The 22,363-nt window shown below is 41.8% G+C and overlaps 2 protein-coding genes across 2 annotated transcripts in view; one reads left to right on the forward strand and one right to left on the reverse strand.

The window, feature by feature from the left end:
* CCDC117 (coiled-coil domain containing 117) overlaps positions 1 to 419 on the reverse strand; it is an 18,162-nt gene extending 17,743 nt beyond the window's left edge. Inside the window, exon 1 of the mRNA XM_067539394.1 lies at positions 335 to 419. The gene's annotated coding sequence lies outside the window, so the exon portion shown is untranslated. The remainder of the gene's footprint in view (positions 1 to 334) is intronic.
* The window catches only part of LOC137147383 (solute carrier family 2, facilitated glucose transporter member 11-like), a 25,435-nt gene extending 3,670 nt beyond the window's left edge, over positions 1 to 21,765 (forward strand). Inside the window, exons 3-12 of the mRNA XM_067539393.1 lie at positions 1,707 to 1,867; positions 4,566 to 4,690; positions 6,725 to 6,854; positions 8,093 to 8,241; positions 14,915 to 15,102; positions 16,511 to 16,621; positions 16,742 to 16,843; positions 18,497 to 18,572; positions 19,205 to 19,332; positions 21,365 to 21,765. Coding sequence (XP_067395494.1) covers positions 1,707 to 1,867; positions 4,566 to 4,690; positions 6,725 to 6,854; positions 8,093 to 8,241; positions 14,915 to 15,102; positions 16,511 to 16,621; positions 16,742 to 16,843; positions 18,497 to 18,572; positions 19,205 to 19,332; positions 21,365 to 21,568 — 1,374 coding nt within the window. The 3' untranslated portion in view covers positions 21,569 to 21,765. The remainder of the gene's footprint in view (positions 1 to 1,706; positions 1,868 to 4,565; positions 4,691 to 6,724; positions 6,855 to 8,092; positions 8,242 to 14,914; positions 15,103 to 16,510; positions 16,622 to 16,741; positions 16,844 to 18,496; positions 18,573 to 19,204; positions 19,333 to 21,364) is intronic.
* Positions 21,766 to 22,363: the final 598 nt, after the last annotated feature.

The following is a 22,363-nucleotide window of genomic DNA, read 5'->3' on the forward strand; positions in this document are numbered from 1 at the left end:
GTGTCAAGGAGATCTCAGGGACCGATGCCGGTCCATGGACCAGTCATTGAGAACACTGTCCTAGAGAGGTTCTAGTGAGTTGTGTTTCAGTTACATATAACATTGATTTGGTCCATGTCTCGTCAATACAGATAGAGTGCCAACTGACAAGTTATCAGAGGGACATAATCTTCCTTTGAGGTCTGTTTCAAGGGAAGAAACTGGATGATAAAATGAATCTCTTCCACCTTTAAATTCTTTGGCTGGCTCAGAACAAAGTGTTATAGGCAGAATCATGGCAGCTGTTAGAAAAAGACATTTTGAGAGGGTCAAGAAATGTTGGGTCTCTTCATACCTGAAAGTGTCCCTCAGAAGCTGTCATCCTACTGTTAGCTTCTGCACCAGCTCTTAGTGGTCTTGAGTGCCCTGCATATTTATTGTAGAAGACCCAGAGAGAATTGAGTCCTGTGAAAAAGATGGATATGAATGTATGTTATCATCTGACTTATTTTCCAACCAAACTGTGAAGCTTTCCTTTGTTATAACATTTAATGCTTTTAGGATGATTAAAAATAAACTAACCATGAAATGATAAGCCGTAGGCTGGAAAGAACATAGAGATGAGATTTCAGCAAATAGTGCTGTTTGTATGTTCTTTGGAGTTTTTTGCTGGCTAGAAACTGTGATGAACACTGATTCAAGAGACTGTGAAAGCAAAATCTCCAGAATCATTTCTGTAGTGGGGTATCTAGGATTTTTATTTGGACTGAGACAGATAGTGGTAAAACACTATAAAACCACTGAAAATGGGTTTAGAATGAAATTTCCATTGGATTCACTCATTGGGTGTGTAGGTTAACAGTTTACAAAGAGATGAAGGGTGTATGTCCCAAGGAGGGAGGAGGAATATTTAGGGTGGCTTAAGAGAGCACTATTATGAATCCTGGGATCAAATTAAGAAAAGAAAAATTTAGGCTGATTATCAGGATCAGTTTTCTAATAATGAGATTTATTGGGTTGTGGAATAATCGTCCTGGAAGGAAAGCAGTGGGAGTTCTTGTACTAGGGACATGCAAAACTAGACTGGATAAAAGAATAAAAAGGAACAAGCTTGCATTGGCTCTTTGAGAGATGAATTGTATGTGACCTAATAGGTCTTTTCCAGCTTTAATTTCTATAATTCAGCCCAATGTCTGGAGCTTCTTGACAGACTCAGTTAATAAAACCCCACAAGTAACTTTTCAGAACTAATATCACATCACATGTCTGAATAGTGCAGAGACCCTGGCCTACTCTGAGATCTATAATAAGGGTGGGATTTTCAAAAGAGCACAAGTGACTTAGGAGCACAAGTCCCATTGAAAGTCAGTACACACACCCTTCATTCAGAAAGCTGTCAAAGTGCTTTAAGAACTTTATATAGAAGGATCATTCACCCCAACTTAAAGGCAGTCTCACTTGAGATAAAGAATGACAGCAACACTGCACACAATAGTCTTTTGAAAGTAGGGAGACTATGTTCTGGCTGCATTAGTAAGCCAGGATTCTGCTAATTTCCAACTAGTTAGTCGCATTTTTGTGTAACACAGCTCTACCTGGAATGACTGATATTCAGTAAGATATTTTCCCTTACACATGTTGGCTCTGAGGACAGAATGTCAGGCATTTGGGGTAAATGATCAATTGTTTATTGAGATGCAGCTTGATTCACCACTCTGCATTTTCAGCACATCCACAAATTCCTAAATGAAACTTGGACCAGTCGCTATCAGACGGAATTGAATCCAAGCGTGCTGACTCTCCTCTGGTCTATCATTGCTTCCATATTTTCCCTTGGAGGTCTGTGTGGAGCTCACATCGGAGGCAGCCTGGCGATTAGACTAGGCAGGTGAGTTAAGCACATCAGTGGAAGGTTTGGCAGCAAATGGACACTTGTCCTGATTTCTTTTCCTTTTTTGTGACTGGAAAGTGATAAAAGCAAATGGAGAAAGAACACTGAAAGAAAATGCTTTATCCAGAGGACTCTGCCAGTTACCTAACTAGAAAGAGAAGTCAGTATTTGCTAATAAGGAATGGGGACTTCTACAGTATCTCTGGGCCATGCTATCCAGGCTAGCCTCCAGTTACATGAACTTGGACAAGAGTCCTGAATTATAACCTGCCAGTCCAGTTCTTTCTGATCAAACCCTTCTTTGTTAATAGCTAATCAGGTCCCCTGCAACATACACATGCAGCATAAAACACATACAGTTACATAGAGAACATAGACGTGTGCATGCACACATGCATGTACACACACACACACAAACACGGCATGCATATACAACCTGCACACTAGTATACACATGCTGCAAGGGTTAGCCCTAGTTGTCCTAATGGTCAGGGCAGGAAAACATTCCCCGCATGCCTGAGCGAAAAAAAGAAAAAAAGAGTAAACCTACAGAGCGTTGGTGCCCAAGATGGTTAGTAAGCTTTATTTGTGTTGGATTTTTCAAAGAGGCAACTGGGCAGCAAGCAGCAGAGCAAGGAACAATGCCCCATGCTCTGAGAAAAGAATCTTTTGTTCTTCTGTGAACCTGACTTGCCCAGAGTAGGTGACTGACTGGGGTCAGGACCCAGAGTCCAGCTCCTACCAGCCCTACACTCTCACATTCCTGGGCGGGGCAGAGGGTGGCTGCCTGCCTCTTAATAAAAAACTGAGGAACTGCAGGCTGCCACATTGACCCTCCTGCCCCACAACAGCACATGGCCAGAACCCTTGCCCAGCCCTTCCGAACTGGGATCCCCACGTCTTCCCAGCCCCTCCATTTGGGCTTTTCCCAGCTCCTCCCACTCCACTGCAGACCTGGAGCTGTGCTCTCCTTCCAGGCCCCTCCTCACAGGGGGCCCTCGCCCCACTCTCCTGCTGGGCTCATCGCTATACACAGGTCAAGCCAGGGAACAAAGGCAGAGCTTTGCACAGGGAGAGCCAGGGAACAAGGGCAGAACACCGTGTGGAATGGAACACAGGAGCTGGGGCAGGAACTCTGATTTCCCAGAATGGCCAACTCAAAGTAGAGGCCGCTGAGGGGAGCCAGACCACTAAATGAGAGAAGCTGGGGTTGGTTTCCAGATTCTTCCCTCCCTGGACAGGGCAGGGACTGGAGCTGGGCCAGCCTGGAGGTCCTGCATCATCTGCTCCCATCTCTCCCATCCACCGACCTGGTGTGGGCTGTGGTGGTGGCAGCTCTCACCCCTGGGCCAGGGGAGAGGAAAAATACAAAAAAAACCCAATACCCCAGGAATTTGGTACGCCTGAATGTTGGTCCTGTTGTATTAACCAAAGGTGCTAAAGTAACCCAGCTATTATTCCACACTAAACAGTGTTAAACAAGGTCCAAGACCAGTATACAGAGATCTCAGCCTGTGCAGAACTATGGCAAACGCACCACTAAAATCCTTCTAACCTTTTATTAAAGACACAGAAAAGAAGGAAAAACAGTTAAAGTATTTGAAATGTAAAGTATTCAATAACATCTCTTGTTCCTCTCCCCTTTTGCTGCAGAGAGCTTTAGAAGAAAAAAACCCTTGTTTGACAGTCTCTTAGATGGTATCAAAGACAGTAATAACTGTCCTTTGGGGTAAAGAGAAGAAGTTAGTTGAACTGGGCTGGAGTTGATGTTGTTGTTAAAGTGTCATTCTGTTTCACCTCAGGTGGTGTTTGGGATTCAGCTGGAGCTGGCAAGGGTGGAGATGTCATCTGGGTCCCTCGGTCTGACCTGATATGGTCAGTTTGTCCCTCAGGATTAGTACGAGAAGGTCCGCGCTCACAGGGGATGGTGGGGTTGGCAGCCATGATGGGAAGCTTGTTCCAGTAGCCTCCATCTGTTCTTCCTCATTTTTCACACAAAGTCTTTTTCTTTAAGGACCCAAAAAGGATTGATGGGTGGCATAACCTATTCCCTTCTTATTTTGTACACCAGTTAGGCGTAATATCTGACACGTCAGTTTTGATTAATTAATTTTCAGTTCCATGTCTTCATTGTTACTAAGCATGATTTTAACATAATTCTTAAATCATATAGGCAGGCCCCCCCCCCCCCTTTTTTTTTTTTTGACTCATTCAGTTTTTCTGTCTGCTTTTTGTACCTTTCCCCCACCCCATTTGTTATTATAGGTTATTGTGACATCTTAGAAATTTCCACATATTTTTGTCATTGAGCTCACAATTAGAATAAATTTGTAGGCCCAGTTATCACCATACTGCCCAGGGTGACCACCCTGATCGCCTGCCCATTCTTTGAGCATGCTGGATAGAATGCTTATACTTCACAGGTATTCCATACACACATTGCATATAAATAAAGAAACATACTCCATGTGCATGAATGATATCACATACACACATTATTAGGCACGTTTATGCTCTCTAAGCCTAATGTTTATGTCTAATCTTTGTTTTTAAATATAAAGCAGGCAGGCATCAGGTAGCCCAATTTCCAGTGAGTACTGTATTTCTGAAATGCAAAGCTTTTTCTTCATACTATTATAAGGCATTTTTTCTTATAATAGTATGTTTCTGTGTCCTTTGTTACTTTTACTTTTAGAAAAGGAGCTCTTCTGATGAACAATTTCATAGCGATACTGGCCTCCATTTTAATGGGGATCAGTTTTCCAACAGGATTGTTTGAGTTATTGATGGCTGGCAGATTTTTGATTGGCGTAAACACAGGTAAGTGCATTTCTGTTCTTGCCTTTAATAAACTATGTTGAACGGTATTAGAATGTTAGAATATATGATTATTATTAAATTATTATTATTAATGATAATCCTTTAGATCTCGCTGTAAATTCACATGTTGCTTTACAGACTTGGAGACAGGGATGTTCCCCTACAATCTAAATTGTTCTATAAATGCTACTAAATTAGAATGATATAGAATATCACTATTACAAACTTGTTTCTAGTCTTCTAGAGTTTTTGTACAGTAATCCCTTTTCTTCCAAAATCCAGTGCCCTATCACTATCATGTTGATCTGATTGTAATATGAAATCACTATACTGGTTCTACTGGCAAAGAGAACTATGTCAGATTGACAATATCCTGTAGTATTTTGGACAAACCTTATGGAATTAAAATACATTTTTCTGTATTAAGTTAAACCTTACTGAATTAGATATAACACCTTTGGGCTCCTTTGTATTAAAAATGTAATTATGTATATGTTATTGTGGAATTGTATGTAACTCCTTTAGGAGGAGGGGGGTGCCAATATAATTCCTCTGGTTTTCAGCCCCTTTGAAGCCACTTACCGGAAAGGTTCACAGATACTAGTTCAAACTGAATTCGCCAGGGACCAACAAAGAAAGAAAGGGTTTTTGGATAAATATCCTGGTTTTAAACAGCAAACAGGTTTTCATCCAGCAAATGGACAAGAAGAGGTCTACTGAGGGCCCCAGTCCTTACAGAAGAGTTGGAATGTCTGGGTCTACTGAGACTCCATAAAGCCGAGTGCTTGTTCTGAACTGAAGTTGTGATGAACTTGAAATCACAAGGAAACCCCTGGGGTGGGGTGTTGAAAGATTCTCCTGCCAGAGTCCATGTTAGGGCTGGGGTGAGCTCTGGTAAGCTTATGAGCTTGCATGTAGGTTCTTTTGTTGTTTTTAATGTTTTCTCTGTAGTGCTGTGCTCTTACATTAATAGTAAAAGAGACTTGCATGACAGAGCTGTGTGATAACTATAACTTTGGGCAGTCACACTATTAACCATCTTTGAAGAGAACGCATGCAGGCCTGCTTGGGCAGCCTGTCTCTGCTGGGAATAACACAAGGCAAGGAACTGTTCAGCCTGGAGACATTCCAGTCAGAAGGGAGAGATGTGTCTCCACCCTAGAGAGGTGACAGCCAGGGGAGCCAGCAGCCTGAGAGTGGGTGCCCTTGCTGAACCACAGAAGGGAAATACAGATGCAATTGCTCTGAACTGTGACAAGAACCACTTCTGCTTTGACATACAGGGAGTGATGGATGAAAATATAGTATTGGCAGTGGGATCCCTAGCTCAGAAAAAATCAGCAATAGATTGTGAGGAGAAAAGAAAGATGCAAGGGTGGCTGAGAAAGGAATAGAGCAGGCAGGGTGGATGCTTACAGCAATAGCATAGAGGTAGAAGAACAAGGAAAGGAAAATCTCAGGCAAGATCAGGGCAAATCACCTGTATCAGGAAATAGTGTGAAAGTTAAGGAGAGATGACATCCAATAAAAGATATTACCTTACCCACCTTGGCTCTCTCATATCCTGAGACTGACACAGCTACAACAACACTTCTACAAACAGGAAATAGTGTGACAGGCAAAATACCTCATCAAACATTGCAGCTTACTGTAGAAAAGGCATGTCAGGGTAGCAAAAATGCACCAGAAATCATCCTGCAGATCACATGACACTCACTGTTTTTGGCAGCAATGAATTTGGTCCTATATATTCAACGTAAAATTGGTCAGAATGCTTTAAGTGATTCACAGGCCCTTTGAGGTTTTAGGGATGACTGAAAAGGGCAATTACCAAGTGTCAAGAAGCCAGCACAAGCTAATGTGCTACTAAGTGGCTCTCAGAGTTGCACACATGCCCCTTAGAGCCACTGTCACTGTCACATGGTAACAGGACAAAGTGCCATGGACATAGGTCCATACAGAATGTCATTTACCAAGTGAAAAGCTAATAAATTTTAATTTATAACAGGAAAATGTTTCCTCTTTTATTTATAGGTATTGGCCTCTGTGTGCAACCACTCTATATTGGGGAGGTTGCCCCAAAACATCTGCGAGGCACAATGGCCATGGGCAGTTCCATATTTTTGACTGGAGGGATTCTGACAGGACAAATAATTGGTCTAAGGTTAGAAATATAATCCTTTAGTGCCTTAAAATTACCAACTTCTAAAAGGTACCTGAATTAGTCACCCAGCTTCTTCCAGTGGCTATCCCTATAGGGGAAAGGGGCAAAACCCTCCCATAGTCACACTGATCAGCTACTAGGTGACTTACATCATATATCAGTCTATCTGTAGTGTCTCCATGTGCAATCATTCTCTGTTTATCTGGGTCAGCCACAGTGACATCTGTAAATTAGATACATTTCTATGCGGAGATGGTATTTTTGCAAGCATCTAAGCTGGAGCTTTAGTGCACAAGACAAGTGAGCTGAAACTTGCACTTTAAATGGGTGGAACCAAGAGTAAAGAACCATTTGCTTATATGATATCCTGATAGAACCAGCAGGACCTGCACATTGTTTCCACCAAGGACACAGAACCTGATCTGAGAATACCAACATTAAAAATGTCTTTCATTAAGTCTATTAAAGGCTTCCAGTGGTCATATCAGCTGACTCCAGTACTCTGAATAATAGCACAGTGTCTGCTGCTTCTCCCTTCCAGTGCCCAGAACTTCCCGTCTCCTTTCCTTTACGTTATCCCCACCTCTTGACCTTCTCTTTCCTCACTGGCCACTTTAGGTATGAAGTGTCGTCAGTGTTTTCCTACACAAGAGTAAGGCGGCCATTTTAAAGAATTTGTCCTTGCAGCTTAGTTTGTTAACACATTTAAAACAGCTATCAATAGTTTAAATTTAGTTGCATTGTTAACAAGTTGACATTGCCCAAAATACATCATGCTGTGGTTCCCAAACTAATGCTGAACGAATTCCTCATGTTCAAATACAGACCATCACTCTCCCAAGTGTGTGGAAATGATGCTGCTGGTTTGAGGGGAGAGATCTTCATGTTTTTACTTGTTCTAAATTTACATCACATTATTGGAAGCTGCTGGGCTTGGCAGCTCTGGAGACTGCGGTCACTAGAACCAGTACAGCATAGACAACAGTAGGGCAAGTTTCTCCTGTTGATGTGCCCCAACTCTCAGTCGGTGGCACCTATTCAATGGAGAAGCAATTAATTCGCCATGTGCTATTAATTCCGTTGCCTCTTTGTGGAGGCTGACAAGAAATGGGCGACTCCGGTAGCAGGGAGACCCTTCATCTAGGAACTGACTATTTTTATAGAGTCAGTATCTCACTTCTAACAGGGCACTGAAAGGCCATCAGCAGATACTTACTTTATTTTTGTTTTTCACTCAGGGAATTACTTGGTGGAGAAAAGTATTGGCCTATCTTGCTCTCCAGCAGCTGTTTCCCAGCATTAGCCCAACTACTCATCCTCCCATGGTTTCCTGAAAGTCCCAGGTATCTTCTTATTGACAGAGAGGATGAGATGAAATGCACCCAGGGTAAGTTGTAGCTCTGACACTCTCTTCCTATCCCTCGGAAACCACATAATGAATTTATTGGATCTCTCTCTCTCCTTGCCTCTTCATCTCCCCTGCACAAGTCCTATCTCTATTCCCTCTCTCAAGAGAACCCTAAAACCTTACAGCCCATGTTGCTTTCCCAGCAGGCTCACAGCCCTGATGCTGCTGGCTCACCTTATCTCATCTACTGCTCACCTTCCCCTGACTATAGGTCAGTTTCTCTCTGAGCTCCATGCTGGTTTCCTTGGGCCTCTGTCCTTACCACTGAATATATGCCACTGTCGCCTGAAGGGGGGTTTGGGCAGTGCCTAGGCGAGGGGGTTAGGAACTGGCAGGAAGGAGAGGCAGGAGGTGCCCGGCTTACAGGCAAGCAAAGGAGATGGGTTCATGGCAGGACTGGTGTTGCCAGATCTTCCAGATAATGGGAATTGGCTGGGGCGGGAGCCAGTCTGTGGTGACCTGAGAAACAATCCTTTGACCTGGAGATCCCTCTGATTGTCTGCCTGCCTCCCCAACCTCCTGGGGAACAATCACGGCTGCTGTTTTGCCCGGAAGACACACACTGCCACCTAGTGGCTGAATGGTATAATACAGTTTAGCGTGCCATTACAGTACACAGACAAATTCTAGTCTTGGTTACCTGTGCCATCCGGCAGCCAGTGAGAGTTCCTGCAGCAGGTTTTAAATATCTTTTTTTCTGCTGGCATCTCATGTGTGAGAGAAGTACAGGGGCTCCGAATTGTTAGCTGTAGCTCTTCTAAAGTAGACAGCACCCTGTTCTCCTTTTTGTTCAAATTCCAGTGAGTGATGAAAAACTCCTAATAGAACAGGAGCCAAGTGTTCACAGAGCTTCCTTCTGAGCCAGCTACACACTAGCTACGCTCATTAGAGCATCCCCCACACATCATAACATGAACGTGGCAGAAGCAGAAGCCCAAGGTTGTTATGATTTTCCTCAGCCTGCTGGCAAAAAGCCAGCTCTTTACTCTGAAAGAAAACAAATAATTAAAAAAAAAACCATAGAGGTTTTAAATAATGAAACACCTAACAGAGACACCGACCAGATTCTGATATCTCACCATGGGTAGTACTTTACTTCTCAAGAAGTCCCACTGAAATAATGGGACCATGTAAGGAGTTGGATACTAGCCAAGGTAAGGATATCAGAATCTAGCCCTATCTAATTATTTTTTAAAACAAATATAAAAAAGATACTGAGTATCCAAAATCAAAAGGTTGCAATTCTGTGAGAGGAACACTAACACAATAGCTTTAGGCTACTAGCCATTTGGACTTACCCACTCTCTCTTTTATACATTTTTACCAACTCATTGGATTTTTCAGCACCAAGCTGGTTATGCAGTGTCAGCTCAATCAATCCCATGTGTTCAAAACATGCTCAACTGATGCTGAACAGGCTGGGCAGGAGTACAGATCTTTTTACAAATTTATAAAATCCAGGAGTTGTCTGTACCATCTTCCATGGCTTTAATTCCACATTGTTCCACCATTCTGATGCAATGTCTGTGACACAGCCCCACATTTGTGTTTGTAAAGGATACTGAAATCTGGATCTTCAGTTTAAAATGTTAAAAGAGAAGCAAGGAACAAAGGATTACATTCCATCAGCTTCTTATTCCTGTTCTGGGATCAAATTAAGACCTTTGTATTTGGGAAAAATCCAATCGGCTAAATATCAGATTCCATAGCTTTGTTGAATTGTTTCTCTACATTTTTTCTTGTGTGGTGCCAGTTGTTTGTTATTTAACTCAGCTAGATTTTCATGGAAACTGTGACACCTCTTGAAGCCTTATTGTTTTTGTAATTATAACTCTTCTCTGCGTCGTCCTTTGTTGTGTAAAATGTGTGCTATGTTTGACCCAAAGCCTCCTAATTCTCTGTGCAAATTTGTATTTCCAGTGTTAGTTGGAAACAAATCTAGAGAGACGCAATTTTCCTGTGAGTTTCACTGAAGTACCATTGGGAAGCTGTGGCACCAAACCTCTCTTCAAACAATGAGGTTGATGGTGGTTGCAGAAGAATTTTTTAAATTTTATAATGCCCTTTAGGACTGGTTAGTTGTTGTTTCTTTCCCACGGAGGCATAATTAGTTTGCAGAAACTGCATACTTCAGAAGTTTTCATTGAGTTATCTTATTTTTTTCATATTTGCAGTGTCTGAACAGGAAAATGAAAATTTTTAGCTCCTCCTTTAATTTTCCCTCAGTTTCTTCACTTGAAGCATCTGATAGTGAACCTATGAATTTAAACACTGTAGAAGAATAACTCTAGGCCAAAGAGCTTCAGTACTTTCTTCAAATTGTGCATTTTGTGCTCCATTAAAAGCAAAGGTATTAGCATAAAAAAAGGTTATAGTTTTCTTATTAAGGTCAGGTATTTTCCTTTCAGTTGTTTTTAATGCCATAATCACTGATTGTCATTTGCTGGTATTTGGGGCTCTGAGGAGGAACAGAAATTGCTCCTGAATGCAGGGAAGGCTGGAACAGATTATTACTTATGTTTCAATGATGACATATTAAAGAGAATCTCTTCCCTCCCTGATCATTCCATCCCTTCCACTTCCATAGGCAACATTTCACTTGATGGCATATTTAATATTGAGGAATCCAAATAAATTGATCTTCTAGACTCTGAGATGAGCATGAGTTTTTGTACAGAACTTTCTGTCTAGCTACCTAACAACTCTTGATGGTATTTATATTACTTCAGAAGAATTATCTGTTCGCTTTACTTTATGCAATGTAGTTGTAGCCATGTTGGTCCCAGGATATTAGAGAGACAAGGTGGGTGAGATAATATCTTTTATTAGACCAATTTCTGTTGGAGAGAGAGACAGGCCACACAGCTTTTCTTCAGGTCTGGGATGGGAGAGGTACTCCAAGCATCACAGCAAAATGCAAAGTGGAACAAATTGTTTAGCATAAGTAGTTAGAATATGTGCTAAGTGACGATTCACATTCAAGGTAGAGTGGCCCTTACCACCTCTGCAGACATAGCACAAAAAGAGGCAGTTAGTGGTTTATCACGGATAGTTGTAATAAGCCAGCATCTCTGTTCAGTTAATGATTTGTAGTGTTTAGCAGAGTTATGAATTTAAGCTCCCAGGCTCCTCTTTTGAAAGGATGAGGACTGATAGGTCAGACATAGAGTGATCGCTTTGTGTAAAGCAGGGGTTCTCAACCGGTGGTACGCGTACCACCGGTGGTACGCGGAAGACGGCTCGGTGGTACGCGATGGAAAACGCGCCGCCGATTCCCCCCCCTGCCGCCGCCGAAAAACCCCGTTGCCGCTGAATCCCCCCCCCCCCGCCGCCAAACCCCGCTGCCGCCGAATCCCCGTCCCCTGCCGCCGCCGAAAAACCCCGCTGCCGCCGAATCCCCCCTCCCACCGCCACCGAAAAACCCCGCTGCCACCGAATCCCCCCCCCGCCGCTGTCGCTAAACCCTGCCACCGCCGAATCCCCCCCCGCCGCCGCTGATTCCCCCCCCCTTGCCGCCGCCGAAAAACCCCGCTGCCGCCGAATCCCCCCCCTTCCGCCGCCGGGAAACTGTGCCGCCGCCGAATCTCTTCCCCCGCCTCCGGTCAAAAAACTTTTTGCCGCTGAATTAAAGCCTCCCCTGCCGTGAAACGCATTTTCCGCCGCCGAGAAACCGCGCCGCCGCCGAAAGCACCATCCTCTCTGCCGCCAAAAAATGTGAAACCGCGGCAGGGTTTCCGCAGAGGGCATCGATCCCTCACGCAAACCCGCAATTTTACTGAGTCCCACTCTGGCCAGGTACAGTTAGGTGAAGGGGTACTTGACCCGACTGTACCTGACCCGAGTGGTACTCTGTAAAAAAAGGTTGAGAACCGCTGGTGTAAAGTGTTCACCCACAGGTAATAGAGTGGTTTTGTCTTTTATCATTTTCTGTGTGAGTTCATTTAAGAGCATAGTGATAGTGATTGTCTGGTTTCACCTACATAATTGTTATTGGGGGATTTTGTGCAAAGGATTATGTATGCCACAAGTACACCAGGAAAATTACCTAGAAATCATGTTAGAAATCCAAAACAACTATAAAAAAACCTGACAACAGCATCCAACACAAAAACAAAAACTGGAATCAACTACAACTACTTCACAACCCACAGAATATCACCTCTGGGAGAAACCATGGCACGAGTACCCACTACGTGGACACTACACAGCACCCAATCAATTTATCAAGACTACTCCTCACTGGAGCTGAATTATCTGTACACTAAGGGACTGAACTTCTCCTCCCCACAGAACCGGATACCGTACTAACATGTGGAGAACTAGAAGAGTTCCTCTACTGTCTCTGCCTGAAAGAATTCTTTCGACAATGACAACACCACTCCCATTTACAATGTCCCACTGACAATCGTAAGAAAAAAGAACTATCTGATTGGACACCAGAGAGGTGATTAAACTACACTCTTGATCATTACATTGATTGCTTCAGGAAAAAAATTAACTGCGAAATCCTTAACAAATATCACATCCAGCATAATCTGTCCACCGCCAAGAGAACAGCCATATAGTCCCTGAAATCTAATCACCAGAGATCAAACCAGCAGACAAAGTGGGCACCATGATAGTCCTTAACCGTGTTGACTATGTTAATGAGGCTAACTGACAACTCTCCAACATCACCTATTATAAAGAACTCAAAGAAGACCTCACACCACAATTTACCCAGGAACTCAACAAATTCTTTCCCAAACAACTCCAAGAGAAACTTTACAAACTCATCCCCACGAAACCCATCCCAAGGACCTTCTACATGCCTCGCAAGATACACAAACAAGGGAACCCAGACAGACCCATCGTATCTGGCCATGGCACTCTTACTGAAGGAATAATGGAACTCATAGACACCATCCTCAAGGCACTAACCACACAAAGGGCCAGCCTCCTTTAGGACACAACTGATTTCCTTCTCAGACTCTACAATATTAACAACCTACCGCAGAATACCATCCTTGCCACCATGGATGTCACTTTGCTGCCTCATAATGATGGCATAGTTGCCTCCCTCAAATATTTAAAAGACAATGGATAACACTCAGATATCCACCCCAAACACATTGCCAAACTCATCCATTTCATCCTCATGCATAACAATTTACATTCAACAACAAACACTCTGTCTAAACCCTGGGTACTTGGATTGCTCCCAATATACCAACCTCATCATGGGCTACCTTGAAGAAGAATTTCTGGATAAACGCACCACAAAACCAATGATATATTGGAGATACATCAATGATATTTCCATTCTCTGGACAGACGACTTAAACTTCCTCATAGATTTCCACCACAATTTCAACAACTACCACCTGTCCATTAACTCTCTCTGGAACTTCCCACACTAACATCAACTTCCTAGACACCACAATCAGCTTCAGTACTACAGACAAATAGATACAAGAAAATGATGGATTATCACACTTATTGTCATAGATCCAGTAATCACCCTAAACACACCAAGAAATCTGTTATCTACAGCCAAGCACTCAGATACTATAGAATATGCTCCAAGGAGAAAGTCTGGGATACACACCTGAACACTTTTAAAATTGCCTTCACCAAACAAGGACACTCCATCAGAGAAGTAGATCACATCATGGAACAGGCCACCCAAATACCTCTAGAGAACCTGCTTCAATACAGAAATAAAACCCCTTCTGACCATACATCCCTAGTTGTCGTCCATTATCACCTCCTACTCAATGGTTGTAATTAGGCCTCAAGTACCCTGCTTTCATCCACTCCACCCCCCATTGTTGCCATTTCCCTTGGATATGTATATGTTGCCTCCTGTATATCTCTATCACTTGCATCTGAGGAAGTGGGCTGGAGCCCATGAAAGCTTATGCCTGCAGAAATTAAATTTGTTAGTCTTTGAAGTGCTACAGAACTCTCGTTTTTCCTATCACCTGTGGGTGAACACTCTTCATTGCAGAGGTGTTAACGGGACCCTTTACCTTGAATGTGAATGGTCATTTAGAATATGTACTAACTACTTATGCTGAGCAATGTATTCCACCTTGTTTTTTGCTGTGAGACTTGGAGTATCTTTCTCAGACATGAAGAAGAGCTGTTTGTGGCTTGAAAGCTTGTCTCTCTCACCAACAGAAGTGGGTGCAATAAAAGATATTACCCCACCCACCTTCTGTCTCTTTACTTTAGTCCATTCAACATATTCAATTGGCATAACAACATAACTATCGGCATAACAAGAGATGTGAAGTACTCAGTACTTCCCTTTCAGCTATTTAGAAGACTTTGTTTTCATTCATAGATTGAAGTGGGAGCCTAATGTTTCTAATAGGAAAACACTTTAAAATATGGGTTATGCTTCTTGTGTAAACAGTTCAATTAAGTCTCTCTCCATCCATAAGCAATAAAATAATTCAAAAAGAAAAAGGGACACCAACCCCTACTCAACAGCCCAAAGACCAAATTAATGGCTTCTCTCTCTATGCTCCTTGAAAATCACAGTTTCTGTTTATACCCCTGCAAAAATCAGCTCACAGAGGAGAGTAGATGCATTTTCAGAGGCTAACGTCATTTTGGAAGCATGGTAGGAGGCATATGGAGATATCACGTCTATTTTTCTCATTAGCTTTGAAGCGTTTTCATGGCCCTTTGCACTACCAAGAGGAGATGGACGATATACAGAGAGAACATTTTGCCTTGCATGGGGAGAAACCCAAGAAGCCGTGGCAACTATTCGGTGATCGCAGTGTCAAGTGGCAGCTTATTATTGTGATTGTGATGACTATGGGCCAGCAGCTCAGTGGGATAAACGCTGTAAGTATGAATTGCTCACTATTCAGAATGCAAACAATTTGTTTTAAAGTTCTGTCTGTCTAATTTCTAGCTGACTTTGATCTTCATTAAAATCAGGTAATTCTGTCTAGAAACTGGCAGAAACATGGGATATAGAAGGAAGCGGATCTTTATTTTACTGATGGTGATATGTAAAAGCTTGATTCAACTAAAAACAGCAGGAGATATTAATATCAAATTTGAACCATAGAGTAGAGGGCTATTTTGTTTTATTTTGTTTTTTAACCCTCTCTGCCCAAAGTCAGCATAATATGTAGGCTTCCTGGAGCAAGAGCCCTATTAATGCTTGTCTTTATGTCTTCACCATCTTACAAAATGATTAAATCTCCATCATCTCCTCCCATGCTGCATAAACAGAAAAACTTAAGTTATTGTGCTTTGCTTCACTTCTGATGACTGAATCTCTTGGTTTTTTTTTCTTGGACAAATTACTTTTGGGTTTGGGTTTATGCTTTGGATGTATTTTTGTTAAGTTGCGATCTACTTCCAGTGCTAGGTTAACACAGTAAGAGGAATTCCATTTGCCTCTTAGAGCTGGGTTGGAACTCAGATTCCAGAATAAGCACTCTCCCACTATGTCTCAGCCTTAGCCCCGCCTCACTACAACTCTACATGAAGTAGTGCAGGCTGGATACTTTATGTGATCTCTTACACACCCCAGAGCAGTGGTTCCCAACCTTTTAGGCTCGAGGGACACAAATATCATTTTTACAACCCGGAAGGGCCACCAGTCTCTGCCAGCAGCCCCCTTCCCCTCCCACTGCAGTGAGGGAAGAAATTCAGCAAGGAGGATCTCCCATCCCCCTGACTGCAGCAAGGAAACATGCACTCCACCTGGGTCCCTAAGCAGCAGCTCCCTTCTGCAACCAGGGAGATGGGAGATCAGTGTTCCCCTCCGTCTCCAGCAGGGACCTCAGCACCCAAGAACCCAGGCAGAGCACTTTGCCATGCTCCCTGCTACAGCCAGGAGGTGGGGAGTGCGGATCTCCCATCCCCTTGGCAGCAGCAAGGAGCCTGCACGGGCAACGTGCTCCGCCTGGGTACTTAGGCAGCGGCTCCCTTCTGCAGCCAGCAGAAAGAGTGGCCCGTGGCTGCAGGTGGGGAACCACTGCCCTGGAGTATATCATGTCTCACACATAAACTCTTTCTTGTAGCGTTCACAAGAACATGTCCCACTATCAAATTTGGTTTTGTTAGCAATACATTTTCTTACACATTGATTGATAGATTTCACTTTTTGTTTTAATTTAGTAAGTTACAATATGCAATTTACACAAAGGCTGCTTGGTGTATAAGCTTGACTTTTCCTCTTATTGATTATTTCACTGCCCAAGTACACTGGTACAGGTCTATTGATATTTTCTTGTAGATATACTTCTATGCAAGTTACATTTTTAAACAAGCTGGGATCCCTGCAGAAAAGATTCCATATGTTACCCTGGGCACTGGAGCTTGTGAATGCCTCACAGCCCTTACTTGCGTAAGTGACAAATTCTACTTCTACCCTAGGTCAACATAAATGTTATTTTTTGTGGTAGAAAGAGAGATGTGGAAATGTGGTGTCAGTGTTGCAACTGAGAAGGTGATATTCTGTCCACAGGGTTTGCTGATTGATTACATGGGAAGAAGATTTCTCATCATTGGAGGATACACCCTGATGAGCTTTTGGTGCATAGTGTTAACATTTTCCCTGACATATCAGGTATCAAGAAGCGCTCATGTGCACTGTGAAATGCAATATTGTCTCTGTTTGAAAATTTGTGAGATTAGAGAGCAGCAGAGCTTTTAACATTGGAGAACATCCTCTCTTTGCAGTCAGAGTATACACTTTAAACAACAATGCAGGTCACATGGCCAAACTTTAAAAAAAATGATTGTCTCAGCTTGGGCACCTCAAATCACTAAAGGTAGCTGATTTTCAGAAAGTGATCTGTTCTTCTCCTTTGAAGATCAGACCCTTGTTAGTTGTTTCAAATTGAGCATTCAAAACCTGAGGAATGCAAAATCACTAATCACTTTTGAGATATTGGCCAAAAGCTCATGGTGTTAGAGCAATAAGATGTCAGGTTATTCTACAGCAGCCTTTCAGAAACCATTAAATGGACAGCAGTGAAGTTTGCTATTTAGTACAGATTGTCCTTGTTCTGAATTACAGCAGCTGCTTCCAGTGATTAACAGCCAATAACCTCTGATTGCAGTGACTGAAGGATTCCCAAGAGTTCTGAATTTGTTCCAGGCACCTAATAGTGTATTTTCAAATGACAATGCTACCATCCAAGATTTGGTCCTGCATCTACATTCTGAAGCTTTGTGTCTAATGCTGGCAGGATTAAATAATGAAAAGATATATTTTCTAACATGAAATCAGTAATAATTCCCACATAAAATACTCCCTAAAGATAAGCTTAAGAGTCCATTTCAGTCTCTTAGTTGTAAACATCTTATAAGAATGTTGTAATTATAAAAAGAAATACTAAAAAGCCAGCCAAATCAGCTTTATGTTTAAATTTACAAGAAACTCAGACACTTGTAAGTATAAGAGTTCACAGCTAAAGTACTCATATTAACTTCACCCGTTAAGATAGCTTCCAATCTTCCCTTCATTGCTGGTGTAACATCAAAAATACATACAGTAGAACATTGATTTTATATAGCTACATGCATTCATATGTCTCTGAGAAGTCTGCTGCTTCACTATCGCACTAACCTTTGATCTTTGAATGTAAATAACTTATTTCATTATTTGGGCCTAGGAAGTTTGTACACACTATTTATGTGTGTAATGACATTTAGATAATTAACTGGTCCATGGGATCATCGGGCTCCACTGTAGGATGTTAAACAGTGATAAAACCATATTAATGTTAAAGTAGTAATAATACAGAATTTTACCTTGATTACAGACTTAAAGGAAAGTTTTGCATCTACTAATTATCAGTATTACTAGCAATGGGGGGACTCTTAAGCTTTAATTGATTGACTAGTGTATTTTTTTGCTTTAAGGTAATAACAATGAGAAATTGGCTATTACTAGCAATTAATGGCTGACTGGTCAAATTCCACTTAGTCACTATTTACAAGAAAACATGACTCACTATGGGATTTAAAACAAATTTTTTTTAGATATAAAGTGTAGTATATGAAGCAGTGATTAACTTAAATATTCATTACTTTCTCATTCTTTGAAGACCCTAGTCTGATTTATTGAAAGCTATTATTACTCGGAATCAATGGTTAATTTTCAATTATTTATTCAGAGGGTCATTTATGGGTTCAAATGCTAAACACTTTTGACTGTTAATGTTATGACATGACTGAAATCTGAACCAAGTACTTTTTCATGCTCTTTTTTCAGGAGCTGTACCCCTGGGTGCCTTATTTGAGCATGGCATCTATATTTGCTTTCATCTTGAGCTTTGGGTTGGGTCCAGGTATTGCATATTAGTAAACTTTTGTTTTAAAAAATTGTCTAAAATGTATCTCTAAAACAGTGCCAATATTGTGTGTAGTGTAATCAAGACAGCTAATATCTCCCATAGGAATGCCGATGCTTTGGCTAAGAGAACACAGATGCATAGAATGGCATAGGACAATATGACCAATACATTGCATTCTTCACTGTATGCTCCTCTCTCTTCAGGACCATAAGTATAAGAGTGGTCTTATTCTGGTATAAGGTGGTCTTGATTCTGGTATCTTGGTGTACCCAAACCACATAGGAAGCAAGTATGAGGCTTGTTGTTATTGTGCTTTGAATGCACCCTTACTCATGTTAAGTTATACCTTACTTCCTGAGCAGTCCCCTTGAAATCAATAAGATCACTTATGTAAAAGGGTACCCTTTCTATGAGTGGGGTTATCAGAATCTGGACCAAAGTGTCTAAGAAAAAAAATATTTGGCTAACAACGGTAATATATATATAGATCTCTCTATATCTATATTTTACATCCAGGTCTGTTAATGGCATATTCAAAGGCAACTATTTTCTTTGTCTTGCTTGAAACTTGCCCTGAAAATGCACAATTATCATAAGAACCTATTGTTTCTGAAATTGATCCCCAGGTGGTATAACAAATACTTTGACTGCTGAATTATTTACACAGTCTTCACGGCCCGCTGCTTACATGATAGCAGGATCTGTCAGCTGGCTGAGCTTCTTCGCAATAGGAATGCTCTTTCCCTTTATAGTGGTACGTATCCATTACATATACTATCTTCTCTCAGTTGCCTCATCTCCATTTGCCCTTCTTTCAGAGAGATTTTCCTAGGTACAGAAGTTGCTCTTCTTTATACAATAAAGAACTTCGCATTTAGACTTAAAATGAGTGAAAAGTCTTCTTCAACAGAAGTATTATTAGAGTCAGTCACTCTTAATAGGCTAGTTTATTTTAGATATCTACAAACAGTACTAAAACACACAACAGAAGACAATAAAATAAATAGAATGTTGTCAGACTGCATAGGGAGGACTAATCTCCAGGTTAGATTTATGAGCAGAAAAAAATTGCAGAAAAAATATAAAGAATTCTCACCAAGTTTTGAGATTCACAGCTCACATCTCCTGTCAGCATCTCTTTATTGCTTATCTTGTTAGGTCAGAAAGAGGTAACTCCTGTAACGAATGCTTTACTTCTTGTTTGAGGCCACACCGCTAACTGGCCAAATTCAGCTGGGGGCAATCGCTTATAATGGAAAATGTTTTTGGTCAAGAGAGAGATTATTTTGGTGAAGACCATACATGTTGCCAAATTCCATTTCTGGTCTAATCATTCCAGTTGCTTCACTTGCTCTTGCAAAGAAATTCAATATATAGAATGATTGCTGAAAAAGGCTCCTGAACTGAGAAACTCCTTTGCGTATCACCCTAAAAAATGTCAAATAATTGACGTGTTCTCAGAATAAATATTTACATAGGGTGGACTCTATGAAGCTACTTAGGCACCTAAGTCCTGTTTATAGAGGTGGTCATGGTGGTACCCACCTTATAGCCCACTGGGTAGAACACTCACCTGGGCTTTGGGAGACCCAGATTCAATTCCCCTCCTTCTGTAGCAGTGGGGGAGGGAAGGATTTGATGAGGGGGGTCTCTCATACCACCTCTAAGGAGAGGGCTCGAACCACTGAGCTATCAGATAGTCTGATGGGGGAGAGTCTCCATCAGACTCCCCTATTGAAGCTGTTCCCCTATGGATAAATAATGAAAGTGTCATTTGGAGAAGGGGTCATGACATATGGTCTCCTACCTCCTAGGTAGGTGCCTGAATCACTGGACTACAGAATCATTCTCTCACATTTTGGCCCAATCACTCTTTCATCATTTAATCCACAGTGGATCAGTTTCATCAGGCAAGACTGAGGAACCCTACCTCATGATATCCTGTAGTTCAGTGGTTAGTGCATTCTTCCGAAAGGTAGGAGACCCCTGTTCAAATCCCTTCTTTCAGGGAGGGGCAAACTGAATCAAAGGTCTCCTCCATCCCAGGTATGTGCTGTAGCCAGTGGGCTCCTCATTTTGTGTGGAGCAAGGCAGACACCAAACTCATTCCTGCAAGAAACTATGTAGGCACATAAGCCAGGAGAAGGGTGCCTGTTGTGGATTGCTAGTAAAGCTAGGCACGTCCCTGCAGGCTGGACTTGGGTGCTGTATCTGAGAAAGGGGCAAGGCCCAGCACATTGCATTTCTTATTGGCTAGGTTAGGCAGGGAGCTGCCTAGGGTGCTGGCTTTTGTGAAAGGCATTTTAAGGCACTTGACTCTCCCCTTTCATTGTATAGGGAGCCTGGATGCTTAACTCAGCTTTGTGGCTCATAGTGTTGTTCCTATGATTCTCCAGGCACCTAAAAGTTGGTACCATGCCTCAGGGTATGTCTATGTCTATACTGAAACATAAGTCAACCTATATTAAGTTGACTTACATCCCCTACAGTAATTACTGTGGTGGCTCATGTCCACACTATCCTCGTGGGGTCAGTGATCCTCAGTGGGACCGCTTCCACTGATCTAAGAGGAGTAGTATGGGGAGCTCTGCTGGCAGCTCCCTTCCAGGAGCCCATCTGCCCCACTGGAGTGGGGGAGCTTCAGTTCACCCTTTCACTGAAAACCTGTATTTGGCAATGTTAGGGTGACTGCCAAAACTATCTGAGTTAGAATTTTCTAAAATTAATTAGGTAATATGTGCCATGATTTTTTTATTAATCTCAAACATCCTGTATTTTATTTTTAGAATGGACTGAAGCAGTATTGTTTTGTGGTGTTTTTACTGGAAAGCTTGTTGGTTGCCAGTTTCATCTTCTTTGTTATTCCTGAGACAAAAAACAAATCTTTTCTGGAAATCAAGCGAGAATTTCAACAGCTTAATTTTGGAGGAAGAATCAAAGAGCAGGAAAGAGAACAGTGTGAAAGAAGACAGCTCTGCAATGAGTTTTAGAGTGCATGTTACATTTCACATGTGTGGGAATTATACTCAAATGGCCCCATATATTATATAGAGAAAAATAGTGTTAAGGACTGTATTCACAGGCAGCTTGATGGAATACATCTTGCTGGAATGTCATAAGACACTGTAAAATATTGTATTTTATGCACCTACATTATGGGCTACAAAAAAGACAATTCAATAAAAACATTGAGACCTTTGGCTATTGTACATATGCAGAAACAGTGGTAATTACCTGGTTTCATGAAGTACAGATTTCACGGGGAATTTCTCCAAACATTCAATGTGAATCCTCTCACTTTGATCACATAAGGTACCAATATGAAGAATTCAGGAGACAGTGAAGGTGTTGGAGCATCATTTCTTAAAATAAAAGGTAGCTATTACTCTAATGTGATATTAGAATGCTGAACATTTAAGAATGGCCACACATACTGCTAACTGAAATATTCTAGTTACTACATAAAAACACTCCTCCTTTTACCACCAAGACTAATTCCTCTGACAAGCCCCAGCTTACTCGAGGCTCTTCCTACACAGTCCTATTTCTGTGACAGCACAAGATGGGCACAAGCCATTAATCCCATTGGAATGAAGGCAGTAGGTAATTGTAGCTACCTAAGAAACCATATAAATGCTTTAGCTCTATGATATAATGTATTACAAGGACAGAAAGACTATGGGGATCAGGATATAATTGGTCTTCCTGAAATTACTGGTTGAAATCCAGTCTAGATTAGAAAAAGAAAAAATGAGAAACTAACGACAGTTGTATGGTGACCTGTG

The sequence above is a fragment of the Emydura macquarii genome, unplaced genomic scaffold (genome assembly GCF_026122565.2).
Source record: "Emydura macquarii macquarii isolate MOO-44397 ecotype Brisbane River unplaced genomic scaffold, CSIRO-AGI_Emac_v2 contig_554, whole genome shotgun sequence".
NCBI lineage: Eukaryota > Metazoa > Chordata > Testudines > Chelidae > Emydura > Emydura macquarii.